The sequence below is a fragment of the Budorcas taxicolor genome, chromosome 2 (genome assembly GCF_023091745.1).
Source record: "Budorcas taxicolor isolate Tak-1 chromosome 2, Takin1.1, whole genome shotgun sequence".
NCBI lineage: Eukaryota > Metazoa > Chordata > Mammalia > Artiodactyla > Bovidae > Budorcas > Budorcas taxicolor.
This window is the reverse complement of record NC_068911.1, coordinates 15919821-15932441: the sequence shown is the minus strand read 5'-3', so window position 1 is coordinate 15932441 and position 12621 is coordinate 15919821. Positions and strand designations below refer to the sequence as shown.

The window sequence follows — 12621 nt, the reverse complement described above, 5'->3', positions numbered from 1 at the left end:
ACTACAGCTCAGAGAGGGAAAGGAGCCCAGCATAGAGCCATAGGGCTAGTGAGTAACAGAGCCAGGACTTCTGACTTCAGATCTACCATGCTGAGGTGCATGGCTCAGAGTCCAGCTCACCAGCCACCTTCTCAGAGAAGCCTTCCTGGAGAGCCTCAGCTCATTCATTCATTCATCAAATAGTTACTATCATTGTTCTATGCCGAGTGTGCTGCTAGGCATGGCTGGGACCAAGTTCTGCTCTCAGTAGCCCACAGCCTAGTGGATGAGACAGATGCACAAATCCACCATCCCCCAACATCCTGATCAATACTGAGACAAAGGGAGAGAAACACACGGGGTGGTGGTGTGGGGGCCCAAACGGTGGGAGAAACTCACTAAGCCTGCAGTCAGGGAAGGCTTCCTGGAAGAGGTGGCGATTGAGATGAGGACAAGGAAGATTCCACTAGGAGTGTGGGCCGGGGTCCACTGGAGGAATGGCTGACCAGAGGCAGGGAGGCACTAGACGGTAGCTTCCTCGGGGCAGGGAACAGGTTGGGTCATCGCAGGCCCCCAAATCCCGCTAGGCCTCCATGTTCCTGTGTGTGAATGAGACTCACACGCCTAGCAGCCCAGAGCTTTGGTAATTGCTGGGCCTGGGCAGGACTGAGCAGGAAGAAAAGGGGTCCTGGGGATTCCCAAGAGCAGGACAGCCAAAGGCAGGGTCAAAAGTAAGGGGGACAAGACAGAGTGGAGAGACGGTGGGGGAGGCAGGATCCTGGCTCAAACCCCCCTTCCATGTCTGACTCAGGGTATAGCTATAGGTAGATCCTCTTAGAGCCTCAGTAACCCCCTCTGAGAATTGGAGCGTGAGACAAAACTGTCTCCAAAGACCCTCCCCAGCCCTGACGGGGAAACGACATGACACAAAATTACAAAAGGGTCTTTATTTGTAAAAAGCCAAAGGGGCCCCGGGGGCGACAGGACAGGCAGGCCGGCTTCTCAGGGGTCAGGGGCATTTGGGTAGATGCGCTTGAGTGGGGGGGCGCCCTCCGAGTCCTCGGGATCACCCTGGGCTGCCTCGGGGACAGATGGCACGGGCTCAAAGACGGGGTAAGCTTCAGGGGCCTGGAGAGGAAGGGTGGACAGGCGTGAGCTCCACCCCAACCCAGGAGTGCAGGCTCCTAGCCCTGCCTTCTCCAAAGCCTCTACTCCACTCCCTTCCCCGACTCGGGAGTCTAGCCCAGGGCTGGGGCCCTAGGATGCAAAGTGTGTGTATGCTAAGTCGCTTCAGTTGTGTCCGACTCTGTGCAACCCTATGGACTATAGCCCACCAGGCTCCTCTGTCCATGGGGTTCTCCAGGCAGGAATGCTGGAGTGGGTTGCCATGCCCTCCTCCAGGGGATCTTCCCGACTCAGGGATTGAACCCACATCTCTTATGTCTCCTGCACTGGCAGGTGGGTTCCTTACCGCTAGCGCCACCTGGAAAGCAGACTAAGTAAGGCGCCGGAAACAACACTGGGGGAAAGAAGCTGATAATTCTGGAAAACGTATCACACGGTAGTCCTTGTAGGAAAAGTCAGAAGTTTGTAGGAGACTTTTTAAAGCTAAGTTACATACTTAGGATTAAAAAAAAAAACTTGAAGGTGCACCATGAGCTTTTCAGGTTTTTAATGGTCTCAAGTCAGCCCCCATCCAGCCTGCAGGATTTTGTTTCTAAAACACCCTTTTCTTTTCAGTCCCAAGAACCCAGCCTTTAGCTGTATCCAAGGCCTACATTTCCCACCTTGACCTCAAGAGTGCAGCCCTCAAGCTTTTAGCGACCCCACAGCTCCCCATTTCCTCCAAGACCTGGGAGTCCAGGTGGCCACTCTCACCTCAGCCTCCAACAATTCTGGAACAGGCTCCTCCTTGGTCAGCATGGGGGGTTCATCCGTGCTGCCCGCAGGTACGCCTCCAGGATCTGAAACATGAAATTAACAGACGTTCCCTGAGCCACTGCAGAGACCAGGAGGGAAACCCACGAGTAACATAAGCCTGTGGGCTGTGGGAGCACTGAGTGGGGAGCCAGATCCCTGGCTGCAACTCAGAAAGAAAACACAGGAAGGACACGTAGGTGGGATCTTGACGAGTGAGTAGATTTGATCAGGTAGACAAATGCGCAGCTGGAGTACATTTCAGGTAGAGGCAACAGAAGCTCGGCAAGCACAGATCTGGGTGTTGGACTCCGTGCGTGGGTGCTAAGTCACTTCACTCGTGTCTGACTTAGTGCGACCCTATGGACTGTAGCCCACCAGGTTCTTCTGTCCACGGGATTCTCCAGGCAAGAATACTGGAGTGGGCTGCCATGCCCCCATCCAGGGGATCTTCCTGACTCAGGGATCAAACCCGTGTCTCTTTACGTCTCCTGCATTGGCAGGTGGGTTCTTTACCACTGAGCCATCTGGGAAGCCCGGACTACCTGGGTTCAAATTCTCACCTTGGGCAAGTAACTTTATTTCTCTAAGCCTGTTTTCCTGTCTGTAAAATGGGGATGATTATAGTAATGACTGGGCTCCCTGCTGGCTTAGCGGGTAAAGAATCTGCTTGTAAAGCAGGAGGCACAGGAGATGCCGGTTCAATTCCTGGGTGGGGAAGATCCCCGGGAGGAGGACACGGCCACCCATTCCAGTATTCTTGCCTGGAAAATCCCCATGGACAGAGGAGCCTGGTGGGCTAAAGTCTAAAGAGTTGCAAAGAGTTAGATACAACTGAGTGACTACACCACATGCTTAGTAATCACCACACAAGACTGTTCTAAGGATTAAATGAGACAGGAAAAGCCATTAGCACGGGGCCTGGCACAGAGTAAGCGCTCGATAAATGCGAATTATTGTTTTTATATTAGTAAAGGTACAAAAGTGTGTGGAATGATCTAGACATGGAACATAGGCCCAAATCAGGGTGTTCTTGGATGGGAACAATGAGGTCAGTAGGGGACAGTTCATGAAGGGCCCAGAGTGCCAGGTTGAGGAGTCAAAGGTCATAGGGCGTCACTGAAGGCTTTGCAGCAGGAAAAGAACCTTGCCAAACTTGTGCTCAGTGGGCGTACGACTGGAGGAGGGAAGATCCTGGAGGCTGAAGCTGGAGCCAGGTGTGGGTGGGAGAGATGACAGAGATGGGGAGGCAGGGGAAGGCAAACACACCGGGGAAGTGAATCTGACCAGACAGGGGACTGACTCTAGGGGAAGACACATGAGGAGGACTCATGCCCAAGATCCTAGCTCACTGGCTGTGTGTGCTTAGGTAATTTACTTAACCTCTATGAGTTTTGGTTTCTCATCTATAAATAGAGATCATAACCCTCAAAGGGTATAGTGAAGATTAAATGAGATAAAACATGGAAAGTGCTTAGCTCAGTAAATATTAGCAGTTATATTATCACTTATTATTAATCACTCTTATGAGTATCACAATTGTTTTATCGTGCACGCATGTTCAGTCATGTCCAACCCTTTGGGATCCCATGGACTGTCCAGGAGATTATCCTGGCAAGGATACTGGAGCGGGTTGTCATTTCCTCTCCAGGGGATCTTCCCGACCCAGGAATCGAACCAAGGTCTCCTGCATTGGAGGCGGAGTCTTCACCAGCTGAGGTATCAGGCTGTTGTTTAGTCACCCAGTCATGTCTGACTCTTTCGAGACCCGATGGACTGAGCCACCAGGGAAGGCCCAGCAAATACTTATCGAGCACCTACTGTGTTCCATGGTGTTCTGAGGATAATACCAGTGAACAAGGTCAACGTGGGCCCAACAGTCAGGAAGCTGACATGAGGGGGAAAGAAAGCTATTTAACTAGTACAAAGCTAAATCTACATGAAAATCTCAGACAGTGATAAACTATCCACAGAAGCTAAGAAGCCTGAGAAGGAGAGAGACAGTCCCTAGAGGAAGGGCAGGGACTTTCCACAGAACTCAGGGAGGCAACTTAGGAGGAAGAGCTGGCAGAGGGGCAAGCTGGTGGCTGCCACTTTGGAGTGGAGAGGGCTCCTGCGAGGCGCCTGGTCCTACCTCTCTCCTGGCCCAGCTGTGGGGGCTGAGCATCCTCTGGGACCCCTTCCGGTGGTCCAGCAGGTGACACAGGGCGGCTGGGCTGGGGGGTGCCCCCAGGGCTGGGCTCCGTGCCCTTCTGCAGGGAGCCTTCCGAATGGAAACTCTGGTTACTGTTCTCATCTGTGGGGGAAAAATGCCAAAAGGTTGGGCCTGTGCCCCAGTCCCTTCCCTTAATGCCCACAGCCCCCCACATCCCAGCATCCCTACCTACCATTGAGATCCAGCAGGATGAGAGGGCCGCCCCCTCGGGGACTGGCGCCTCTGCCCCTCCGCTCCCGGCCTCGGGATCTCTCTGCCCCTCCACCTGCCCTCCGGCGCTCCTGGGGGTTAGAGAGCTAAGGGTCAGAGGCAGCTTTCTGGTTAGCACTTGCCAAGCCTCCACTGTGCAAATAAAGAAACTGAGGCAGAGAGAAGCGGAAGGCCCTGCATGAGGTGACGGGTTGTGCACGCTGGGTTAGGTCTTGAACCCGGGAGGTGGGGGCGGCGGGGGACCGAGGTCTGGTGGGGGGGGAGGGGAAGAGGCGGAGTTGCTATTAATTGTTAACATCTGTCTGTGCTCCTGCATTTGAGCTCTGAGTGGAGACTGGAGGTGGAGGCCAGGGTGGGGAGGGGCTTGCCCGAGGTTACACAGAAGAAGGGCCTGGGACGGGGGTGGGGGGAGGGGGGGACTTGCTCACCTCCTCCTGGGGGTCCACCACTGGCACCCACTTGAAGATACGAAGGGAAGTGTCGCCCACAGTCACCCAGCGCTTCTCCCTGTGGGATAGTGGGGGGATTGGGTCAGAGAGGCCTGAGGGGAGGGCCACCCCGGGAGTGGGACACATCCGGGGATACCCCGAGATGTGGGGGTGATGCCCTGATGGAAGGGGCACTTTTGCTAAGAGGACATAGTTAGAGGGAGAAAACCTGCAGACCCGAGGGCACAGATTGGCGAGGGTTGGGGGGGAGTTGCTTCTAGAGAGAGTGTGACTTGGGGTCGCGGCTCTGCAGACCCCTGGGGTATACACATGGAGAGCTCGGACTCTGAGGCCGGCTGGGGATCTTAGCAATGAAGATCCCCAGCACACTCGCGGGAGGAGTGTCAAAGCTTCAGGGGGCGGGGCGTAAACGGGGGCTCCAGCTTCGGGAGGGCAGGACTGGGGAACACGCTTTGTAGACCCCAGGGTGTAGCCAGAAGGAAGACAGAGCCCCGCAGCTCCGGCGCGCAGCTGGGCGGCACAGCTGGCGATGCGCGGGTAGACTTATCTGGGGGAGGAGTGGCCCATCGGGTCCCGTCCCTGGCCCCGGGGCAGCGCTCACCATCTCCGGACCTTCTCGATGGTCGCCATCACCTTCTTGATGTCATCCTTGGCCCGGCTCCGGGTCTCGGCCCGCACGGTCCGGCCGGCCATGCTGGCGGGGCTGGGGCCCAGGCCGAGCCCGCGGCTGGGCCGCCTCCCGTCCGGCGGGCTCAGGCTCGGCGCCAGGCCGGGGCGCCGCTCTCTCGGCCCGTCGTCCCTCCGGGAGTTGGTCGCGCCCTCCCTCGCTCCCCCAACGCCTCCGCGAGTCCCCGCCCCGCTTCCTGCCGCCGCGCCCCGCCCCGGCCAGTCCCCGGAGCGGCCGGGCGGCGCGGGCGGCCAGAGCCCAGGCCTGGAAGTCGGCCGGCCCCGCCCCAACCGGGCCCGCCCCCTCGGGGCACCCGGACGCGCAGCGCCCCCTGCCCGCCGCCGAGAGGCAGGTTGGGGGCAGCTGGGCGACTGGACGCGCGCGGCGGGGCTGTGGCCTTGCGTTCAAGCCACGTGGGCGCCAGGGGGCGCGAGAGGGTCAATGTCCCGTGTGAGACCGCTGCGCGTGGGGACGTCCCTGGGACGCTGTGGATGTGGGTGTGTGTCTCTCTCGCCAGGCTATCAGGTTCTACACTGTTCTACTACCCCTTCATCCATTCATTCAACAGTCTGAGTGCCAATTACGTGCCTGACACTGCATATAACTGATTCTTCACCCACCAAAACGGCTAAAATGAAAACGACGAAACCTACCAAGTGAAGACGAGGAAGTAGAGCAACTAGATCCCTCATATTTCTGGAGGAGTGTAAATTGGTAGAGATACTACTTCGAAAAGCTGGCGGTTATTCAGCGAAACTATGATCCAACAGTTCCACTCCTAGGTCGTTAACAGCCGACAGAAATGCGTGGGTATGAGCACCAAGGGGCCTGTCCTGGAATGTTCATCTCTGTAATAGCCTCAGACTGGAAACAACCCATCGACAGGGGAGCGGAAAGTGAACTGTAGCCTGTTTACACCATGGAGGACCCAGCAAGAAGGCTGAGGTCCTGCTACCCCCAACAACGGAGACAAGTCTCATGAAAGGAGTAGGATACAGAAGTACACATTGTATGATTTCATTTACATGAAGTTCAGAACCGACAACATCAATTAATGGTGTGAGAAATCAGGAGGGCGGTCACCCACGGGACTGGGAGGGGCTAAGAGGAGGGTTCTGGGAACGGGTCAGGCTCTGTTTCTTAATCTGGTGCTGATTCCCAGGGCACGTTTACTCTTGGAAAATTCGTTGAGCTGTACGCTTATGATGGTGTGCACTTTTCCCTACTTGAATGAAAAGTTTGCTTAAAATGGAGTATGTCTTGGCTGATTTTGTTTGAAGCTGTGTTTATCAGCAGACATGCTAAATTTGTGTGGCTATGTGTGTGTATTTCAAAGGTGTGGCTACTGTGTCTGTGTGTTTTCCAGTGACTATGTTCAGAGGGATTAAGGTATAGGAAGGTGGTTATGTCAACATTTCTGGAGCCAAACTACTGGGGTAAAATTCTACCTCTGCTTGTCCAGTGACCTTGGACAAGTCACATCTCTATTTCCTCAACTACAACATGGGAATGAGTTAATACGTGTATAACTCTTAGAACAATGGCTTGCACACAGTAAATACCCAATAACAGTCTCTGTTAATAAGTACGATGGCCTCACCTGCTGTGCCCTCTGCCAGTTCATCCCTTTCTTCCTTTATTCTGGCAATTGTCTCTTCATGGCAATATATTCCCACACTCACAGGTCTCCTTCCCAATTTCTTCATTCACAAACCCTACATGCTGTTGTCTATGATCGCCCCATCAGACTGTGAGCTCCTTAGGGGCCCAGAGACCAAGAATGGATCATCATTTCTGGGTGACAGAGCCCAGGACAGAATGCGTTCTTGGGAACCACGTGTGGGGATAAGTAAATGCATAAAGACCCTAGAGCATTTTTCTGCATCAGGTTAGTGGGTTGACCTTTGGGTATGACTCCCTGTACCTGTCTTTTTAAGCTTGTTTCTGTTTGAGAACTCTTCAGGAGATGCGGGTGTGTCAGAAGTTCTCTTACTGGGTCTGGTCAGGTGCGATGAGTGGTCCCCTAGTAGGTGTGACTGTGAAAGCAAGGGCAGAAGGCATCTGAAACAGGCCAGGAGTGTATATACTGGCAGGTGTGGTCTAAGCCTGAGGGCCCCTACCTTGGCCTCTCAAGCACCCGCCTTTCCCCTCCCCCAGACAAGAGGAAGGGCCAGCACATTCCTGTCCTGCCAGCTGCGCCCTCTCCTACCCCCTCACTCCCCTCCCCCATCCAACAAGCTTTCTCCGAAAAGCAGCCCGGGCCGCAGATCGGAGCCTGAGCCTTCTCCTCCCATCGGACCTCAGGACTGCCTCCAAGGCCCGGGCACCCCAAGCCTGAGGTCCCGAGTCCACTCTTCAGACAACCTGCTGCCCTCCTCAGGTCCCCTTCGCGACTAGGCCGAGTAAGCAGAGAGGTGAGCTAAGGGCCAAGGAATCCGGCCTGGGACGGCGGGGGTGGGGTGGGGGGTGTGTGTGGAGGGGGTAGATTGTTGGGGTCTGAGCCCTGATTGGCTAGGCCCGGGCCACGCCCCTACCCTTTTCCCCCTTCTCCCCCCTTCGTAAGGGGGGCGTGGAGGCAACCAGGATCAGCCAGGGGCCAGCATGAGCCGGAGGGAGGGCAGTCTGGGTAAGGGGCTGAAGGGTCGGATGCCGAGCGCCCGCGGGGAGCAGGGGCAGAAGGGCTGGAAGCTGGGGTCCGGGTCACCGCCACCCCTAAGTCGGGGAAGGGAGCGGCCTGAGCGGGGGAGAACAGGGCAGCGGTGTCAGGTAACGAGCGGGTGAGTTGTGGGTGAGCTGTGGGAAGGGGCAAGGGCCAGAGTTTAGAGCAGGCTTGGGGCTGTGCCTTCAGAGACTTGGGCTCAGGAGATAAATCACCGGTTCGAGTACACGCTGGGGGAGGACTGGGGTCGTGGCTGGAGCAGGACGCCGGGATCCTGAGTATCGGAAAAGAATCAGAACTGGGAGCCAGAGGGGTAAAGTTAGGGGAGGAAGTCTTTAGGCAACAGGGGTAGGTGAATGACAACAAGAGGCGAAAGTTGAGGCTGTTAAGGATAGGGACCCGCGGGGCAAACTCTGGCTGGGGGCGGGGCGGAAGTTGCCGGGCCAGGACTACATCCCCCAGTATGCCCTGTGCATGCGCGCTAAGCATCTCGGGAAATGTAGTCTTCCTTCCGGAGCGCCAACCTCTAACTTGTGATGGTTAAGGCGGGTTACTGATTCACTGATGGGGCCCAGTGCCCCGCCCACGGTCTTGCACTGTAGGGCCGTCTGGGAAGGAATGGGACGTCAGTCTCCTAATCTGTAAAATGGGCTTAAAGGCTTGTTTCAATTTGAAGTTCTGTGCTTTGATGATGCTGAATTCCACCAACAATCACTGAGGTACAGAGACATGTGAGCCCTGTCCTCCAAGGGCTCCCAGGCTGAGGCAGATTCTCCTAGATAAAGGAGCCAGCAAAAGAACCACCTTGGAAGTATGAACTAATGGCCCTTAGTAGAAAGAAGAAGTTAATTTAAAGGAGTGTATCTGGAGGCTACACTAATGAAGCTGTATGTGAGTTTGGCTTTAATAGGATTTCAACAATGGTTTGGGGACAGGGAATGCATTTCAGGTGGAACAACCATTTGGCAAATGTCTGGTGCCCTATTCTCCCTCAGTTAGAATGGGACAGAGCCTGTCTGGCTTAAAAATTGGAGAATTCAGAGTGGAGCCTCTGGGTTCAGGAAGAGTGAGCCTGGAAGAAGTAGTCAAGAAGCAAGGGGTTGGGGTGCTCTCATTCCTCCCCTGCTTTTCCCACCAGAGGACCCCCAGGCTGACTCCTCAGCCTCACCCCTTCCCCACTTGGAGGCCAAGATCCAACAGACACACAGCCTTGCCCGCCTCCTCACCAAATATGCTGAGCAGCTTCTCCAGGAATATGTGAGTGGGATTGGGGGTGTGGGTACCAGGGGCCTGGGAAATGGGAAAGTATAGATTAAGGGGTCTTTGACCATTCATTTTCTCAACCTCTCTTCACAACTGCAGAAATTGGGGCTCCCAAGAGGGGTCAGTAACTGACCATTGGTCATCATCCAGCAAATTGGAGGAGGACTTTCTCTGTGCCTCAAATGCCCCTCCTTAGAGGGTCCCTCCTTGGTGCTTTAAGACAGAGGCAACCTGAGAGAGTGAAGGGGAGTTTGGCCTGGGAGTCAGAAAACCTAGGTTCTAGGCTCTGTGTGTTCTTGTCATATCACCTCTGTAAGCCTGGATCTCCCCAGGTGTCAAAGGAGGCAGTTGAATAAGAGGAACTATGAACTCCTATCTGTGTCATGCAGACGGGCCATTTCAATCTAGAGCAGAGGGATGCCATCCCAAGAGGGCACTTTTACAGAGGAGGGGGGTTTGCCAACACCTTTGATTGACCGGAGAACCTTGACCAAGGAAACAAGGTGGTTCCCCAGATTACTCTGGTATAGTGGAGGGAGCCTGTAGTTTTGAATCATACAGACTACAAGCCTGCCGATTGGTGACCTTGGGCAGTGATGATAACATTAGAAATAATAACAATAATTATGACAGCAATAGTAGGGTAATAAAACTAGGTTTGTAGTCCTACCAACCTTGGTTCAGCTTCCAGTTTCTGCCCCTTCCTAGATCTGGGACAGGTCAGCCTGAGTATCCTCATTTATGAAATTATCACCATTGTCAATACATCCACTATTGGGAAGATTAGGAATAGTGTGTTTAAAGCAGGAGACACAGTGCCTGAACCAGAAGCAACATGTTAGCAAAGGATAAATAGTATTGTTATAGCATCTTTACAAATTACAGATCACCTTTATCTTTTCATTTGTTCATTCTCGTGACAGTTACTCATGGAGTCCCTGGCTATGTGTTAAGCAGGTAGAGAGGTGGGGGAAGATGGGGAAGGGAGTCAAACGGCCTTGGCCCCTGCACTATCTTCTGTGATTCTCAAGAGGTCCCTGGTAGGAAGGAAGGACACAGAACTGTCCCTCGTCTTATAGAAGAGACCATTGAGGCTTAGAGAAGGAAAGGGTTTTGCACCCAACTGCACAGCTAGCGAGTGGTGGAGAACAGGATTTGAACCTGGGTCTGTAAGACAGCATTAATAAAAGAGATAACATTTTGTGTGTGTGCCCTTCCAATGAGTCAGGACCTGCCTTAAGCCTCTTAGCACGCATAAAACTACCTTAAGAAATGGATACGTTTATAATCTCTATGGAGTAGATGAGAAAACAGAGGCCCCTGTGTAAAGTCCACGGTGGTTTTTGTTCTTTTCTATTCTCTCAAACACAGCCGTCCTGTTGGCAGTGTGTCACTTGTGAGAATGGGGACACTGAGGCCCCAGGAGAGCGGTGGAGGGCTGAGTTCGCAGCCGAGGAGCCGCCCTGACTGCCTCGTCTCCGCAGGTGCAGCACCAGGGAGACCCCTTCGGGCTGCCCGGCTTCTCGCCCCCGCGGCTGCCGGTGGCCGATCTGAGCGACCCGGCCCCGGGCCACGCTGGCCTGCCAGTGCCCGAGCGACTGCGGCTGGACGCCGCGGCGCTGGCCGCGCTGCCGCCGCTGCTGGACGTCGTGCGCCGCCTCCAGGGCGAGCTGAACCCGCTCGCGCTGCGCCTGCTGGGGCGTTTGGAGGACGCGGCGCGCCAGGTCCGGGCTCTGGGCGCCGCGGTGGAGGCCGTGCTGGCCGCGCTGGGGGCCGAGAGTCGCGCGCCCCGGCCTGAACCCGCGGCCGCCACAGTCGCCGCAGCCACTGCCTCCGCAGGCGTCTTCCCGGCCAAAGTGCTGGGGTTCCGTGTGTGCGGCCTCTACCTCGAGTGGGTGAGCCGCACTGAGGCCGACCTGGGCCAGCTGGCGCCCGGGGGCCCGGCCTGAGCGCCCGGCGCGCGGCCCAACTCTCGGTGCCCTCCCGGCCGTCTCCGTCTGTCCCCATCTCTGTCAGCGTCTCTCTGACCTCCGACTGCTTCTGTCTCTGTTTTCTTTGGACGCTTCTCCATCTCTTTTTCTCTCTGGGTCCTTCTTGTCTCCCTCTACGACTTCCCGTATCTGTCATGTCCTTGCTCCCCCGAGTTTCTCCACCGCTTGCATCTGCCTCTCTGAGCATCTCTGTCTTCCCGTGTCCTGTTTCCTCTTGGCCCGCTGTCACCTGTGCATATCTCCACCTCATCTCAAGGAAGGGACACCTGTCACTCTGTTTGCCTCTGTCCTTCTCTCTGTCGTGTCCTGGCCAGGAACACGCCTGTTGGCCCTGTGGTGGAAGGGCTACTCCAGACAGATTTCAGCCACCTTCGCCCGGGGTCACTCCACCTGCTGCTCTCCCGTCCCCCATCCCACCCCTTGTGGCCCTGCCGCCTCTCCCTTTGATGCCCTCCACCCCTTCCCCTCCCTCTGCCCTAATCCACACCTTCCCTTCTCCTCAAGTCAGGTTTATGGAGACAAAAAAAAAAAAAAAAAATCTCACCCCTTTGAAGAGTTTTATTTACGAGAATAAATTAATTTTTTGTAAATAAAATGTTTAAAAATAAAAAGAATATTGAATTTACTAGTATATACAGTCATTGAAAATGGGGAGACACACTTAAGGAGAATAAGATCCTTGGGGTATGGCCTGGTGCCCCCAGCCATCCGCAAAAGCCACACTATAAATAGGAGCTTCAGGAGAGCCCAGGGCTGGGATGCCATCTGTCATCCGGAAGTGGATGTGTCCTGAGCAAGAAACAGATGTGACTCAGGTCCTTAGCTTTTCAAGAGTCAGACATCCATTGAATAGGAAGTGAAGCACCGTAAGATGGGAAGTTGGAGCAGTGGCCACAATCAGAGAGGTAGTCTAGAGCAGGAAGGGAACTCCAGAAAAAAGAGAGGCCTCCTTGCTCAGAAAGTCCATATCTGCATGCAGGAAGTGAGGTCGATAGAGACAAGAAGGCTGTCCCTGGACCTCCTCTAAATGACAGGAAGGGGACCAACTGTACTCCCCCTGTAGAGTGGGAAGTGAAAGTGAAAAGTGTTTGTCACTCAGATACGTCCCCCTCTTTGTGACCCCATGGACTGTAAGTAAAGCCTCTTCAAAGAGGTATTTCTTTCCACCCAGGAAGTGAGCCACCAGTACCACTGGAATGGGAATTCATGAGATGCTTGCTGTCCATGGAGTCCCACCCAGATCTGGAAGGGAGGCCACAGGATCTGGGCAG

General features: G+C 54.9%; 2 protein-coding genes across 2 annotated transcripts; one reads left to right on the top strand and one right to left on the bottom strand.

Annotated features, from left to right (window-relative positions):
- Positions 1-911: 911 nt before the first annotated feature.
- BCL7C (BAF chromatin remodeling complex subunit BCL7C) lies at positions 912-5523 on the bottom strand. Its single transcript, XM_052658633.1, has 6 exons — positions 5372-5523; positions 4750-4828; positions 4284-4392; positions 4031-4192; positions 1858-1943; positions 912-1107 (listed from the first exon to the last, which is right to left on the bottom strand). Exons 1-6 carry the CDS (start codon positions 5461-5463, stop codon positions 982-984), a joined length of 654 nt encoding a protein of 217 aa, XP_052514593.1. The 5' UTR covers positions 5464-5523; the 3' UTR covers positions 912-981.
- Positions 5524-8001: 2478 nt separating this feature from the next.
- Positions 8002-11884, top strand: CTF1 (cardiotrophin 1). The gene is made up of 3 exons (XM_052635565.1): positions 8002-8063; positions 9235-9353; positions 10844-11884. The coding sequence occupies exons 1-3, from the start codon at positions 8039-8041 to the stop codon at positions 11306-11308; spliced, it is 609 nt and encodes a 202-aa protein (XP_052491525.1). The 5' UTR covers positions 8002-8038; the 3' UTR covers positions 11309-11884.
- Positions 11885-12621: the final 737 nt, after the last annotated feature.

Coding starts and splice junctions, on each gene's coding strand:
- CTF1 (XM_052635565.1), top strand. CDS start 8,039: ATGAGCCGGAGGGAGGGCAGTCTGG. Junction 8,064..9,234: donor CCGGAGGGAGGGCAGTCTGG/GTAAGGGGCTGA, acceptor TTTTCCCACCAG/AGGACCCCCAGGCTGACTCC. Junction 9,354..10,843: donor AGCAGCTTCTCCAGGAATAT/GTGAGTGGGATT, acceptor TCGTCTCCGCAG/GTGCAGCACCAGGGAGACCC.
- BCL7C (XM_052658633.1), bottom strand. CDS start 5,463: ATGGCCGGCCGGACCGTGCGGGCCGAGACCCGGAGCCGGGCCAAGGAT. Junction 1,944..4,030: donor ACAGCTGGGCCAGGAGAGAG/GTAGGACCAGGC, acceptor TTCATGTTTCAG/ATCCTGGAGGCGTACCTGCG. Junction 1,108..1,857: donor CAGAATTGTTGGAGGCTGAG/GTGAGAGTGGCC, acceptor CTTCCTCTCCAG/GCCCCTGAAGCTTACCCCGT.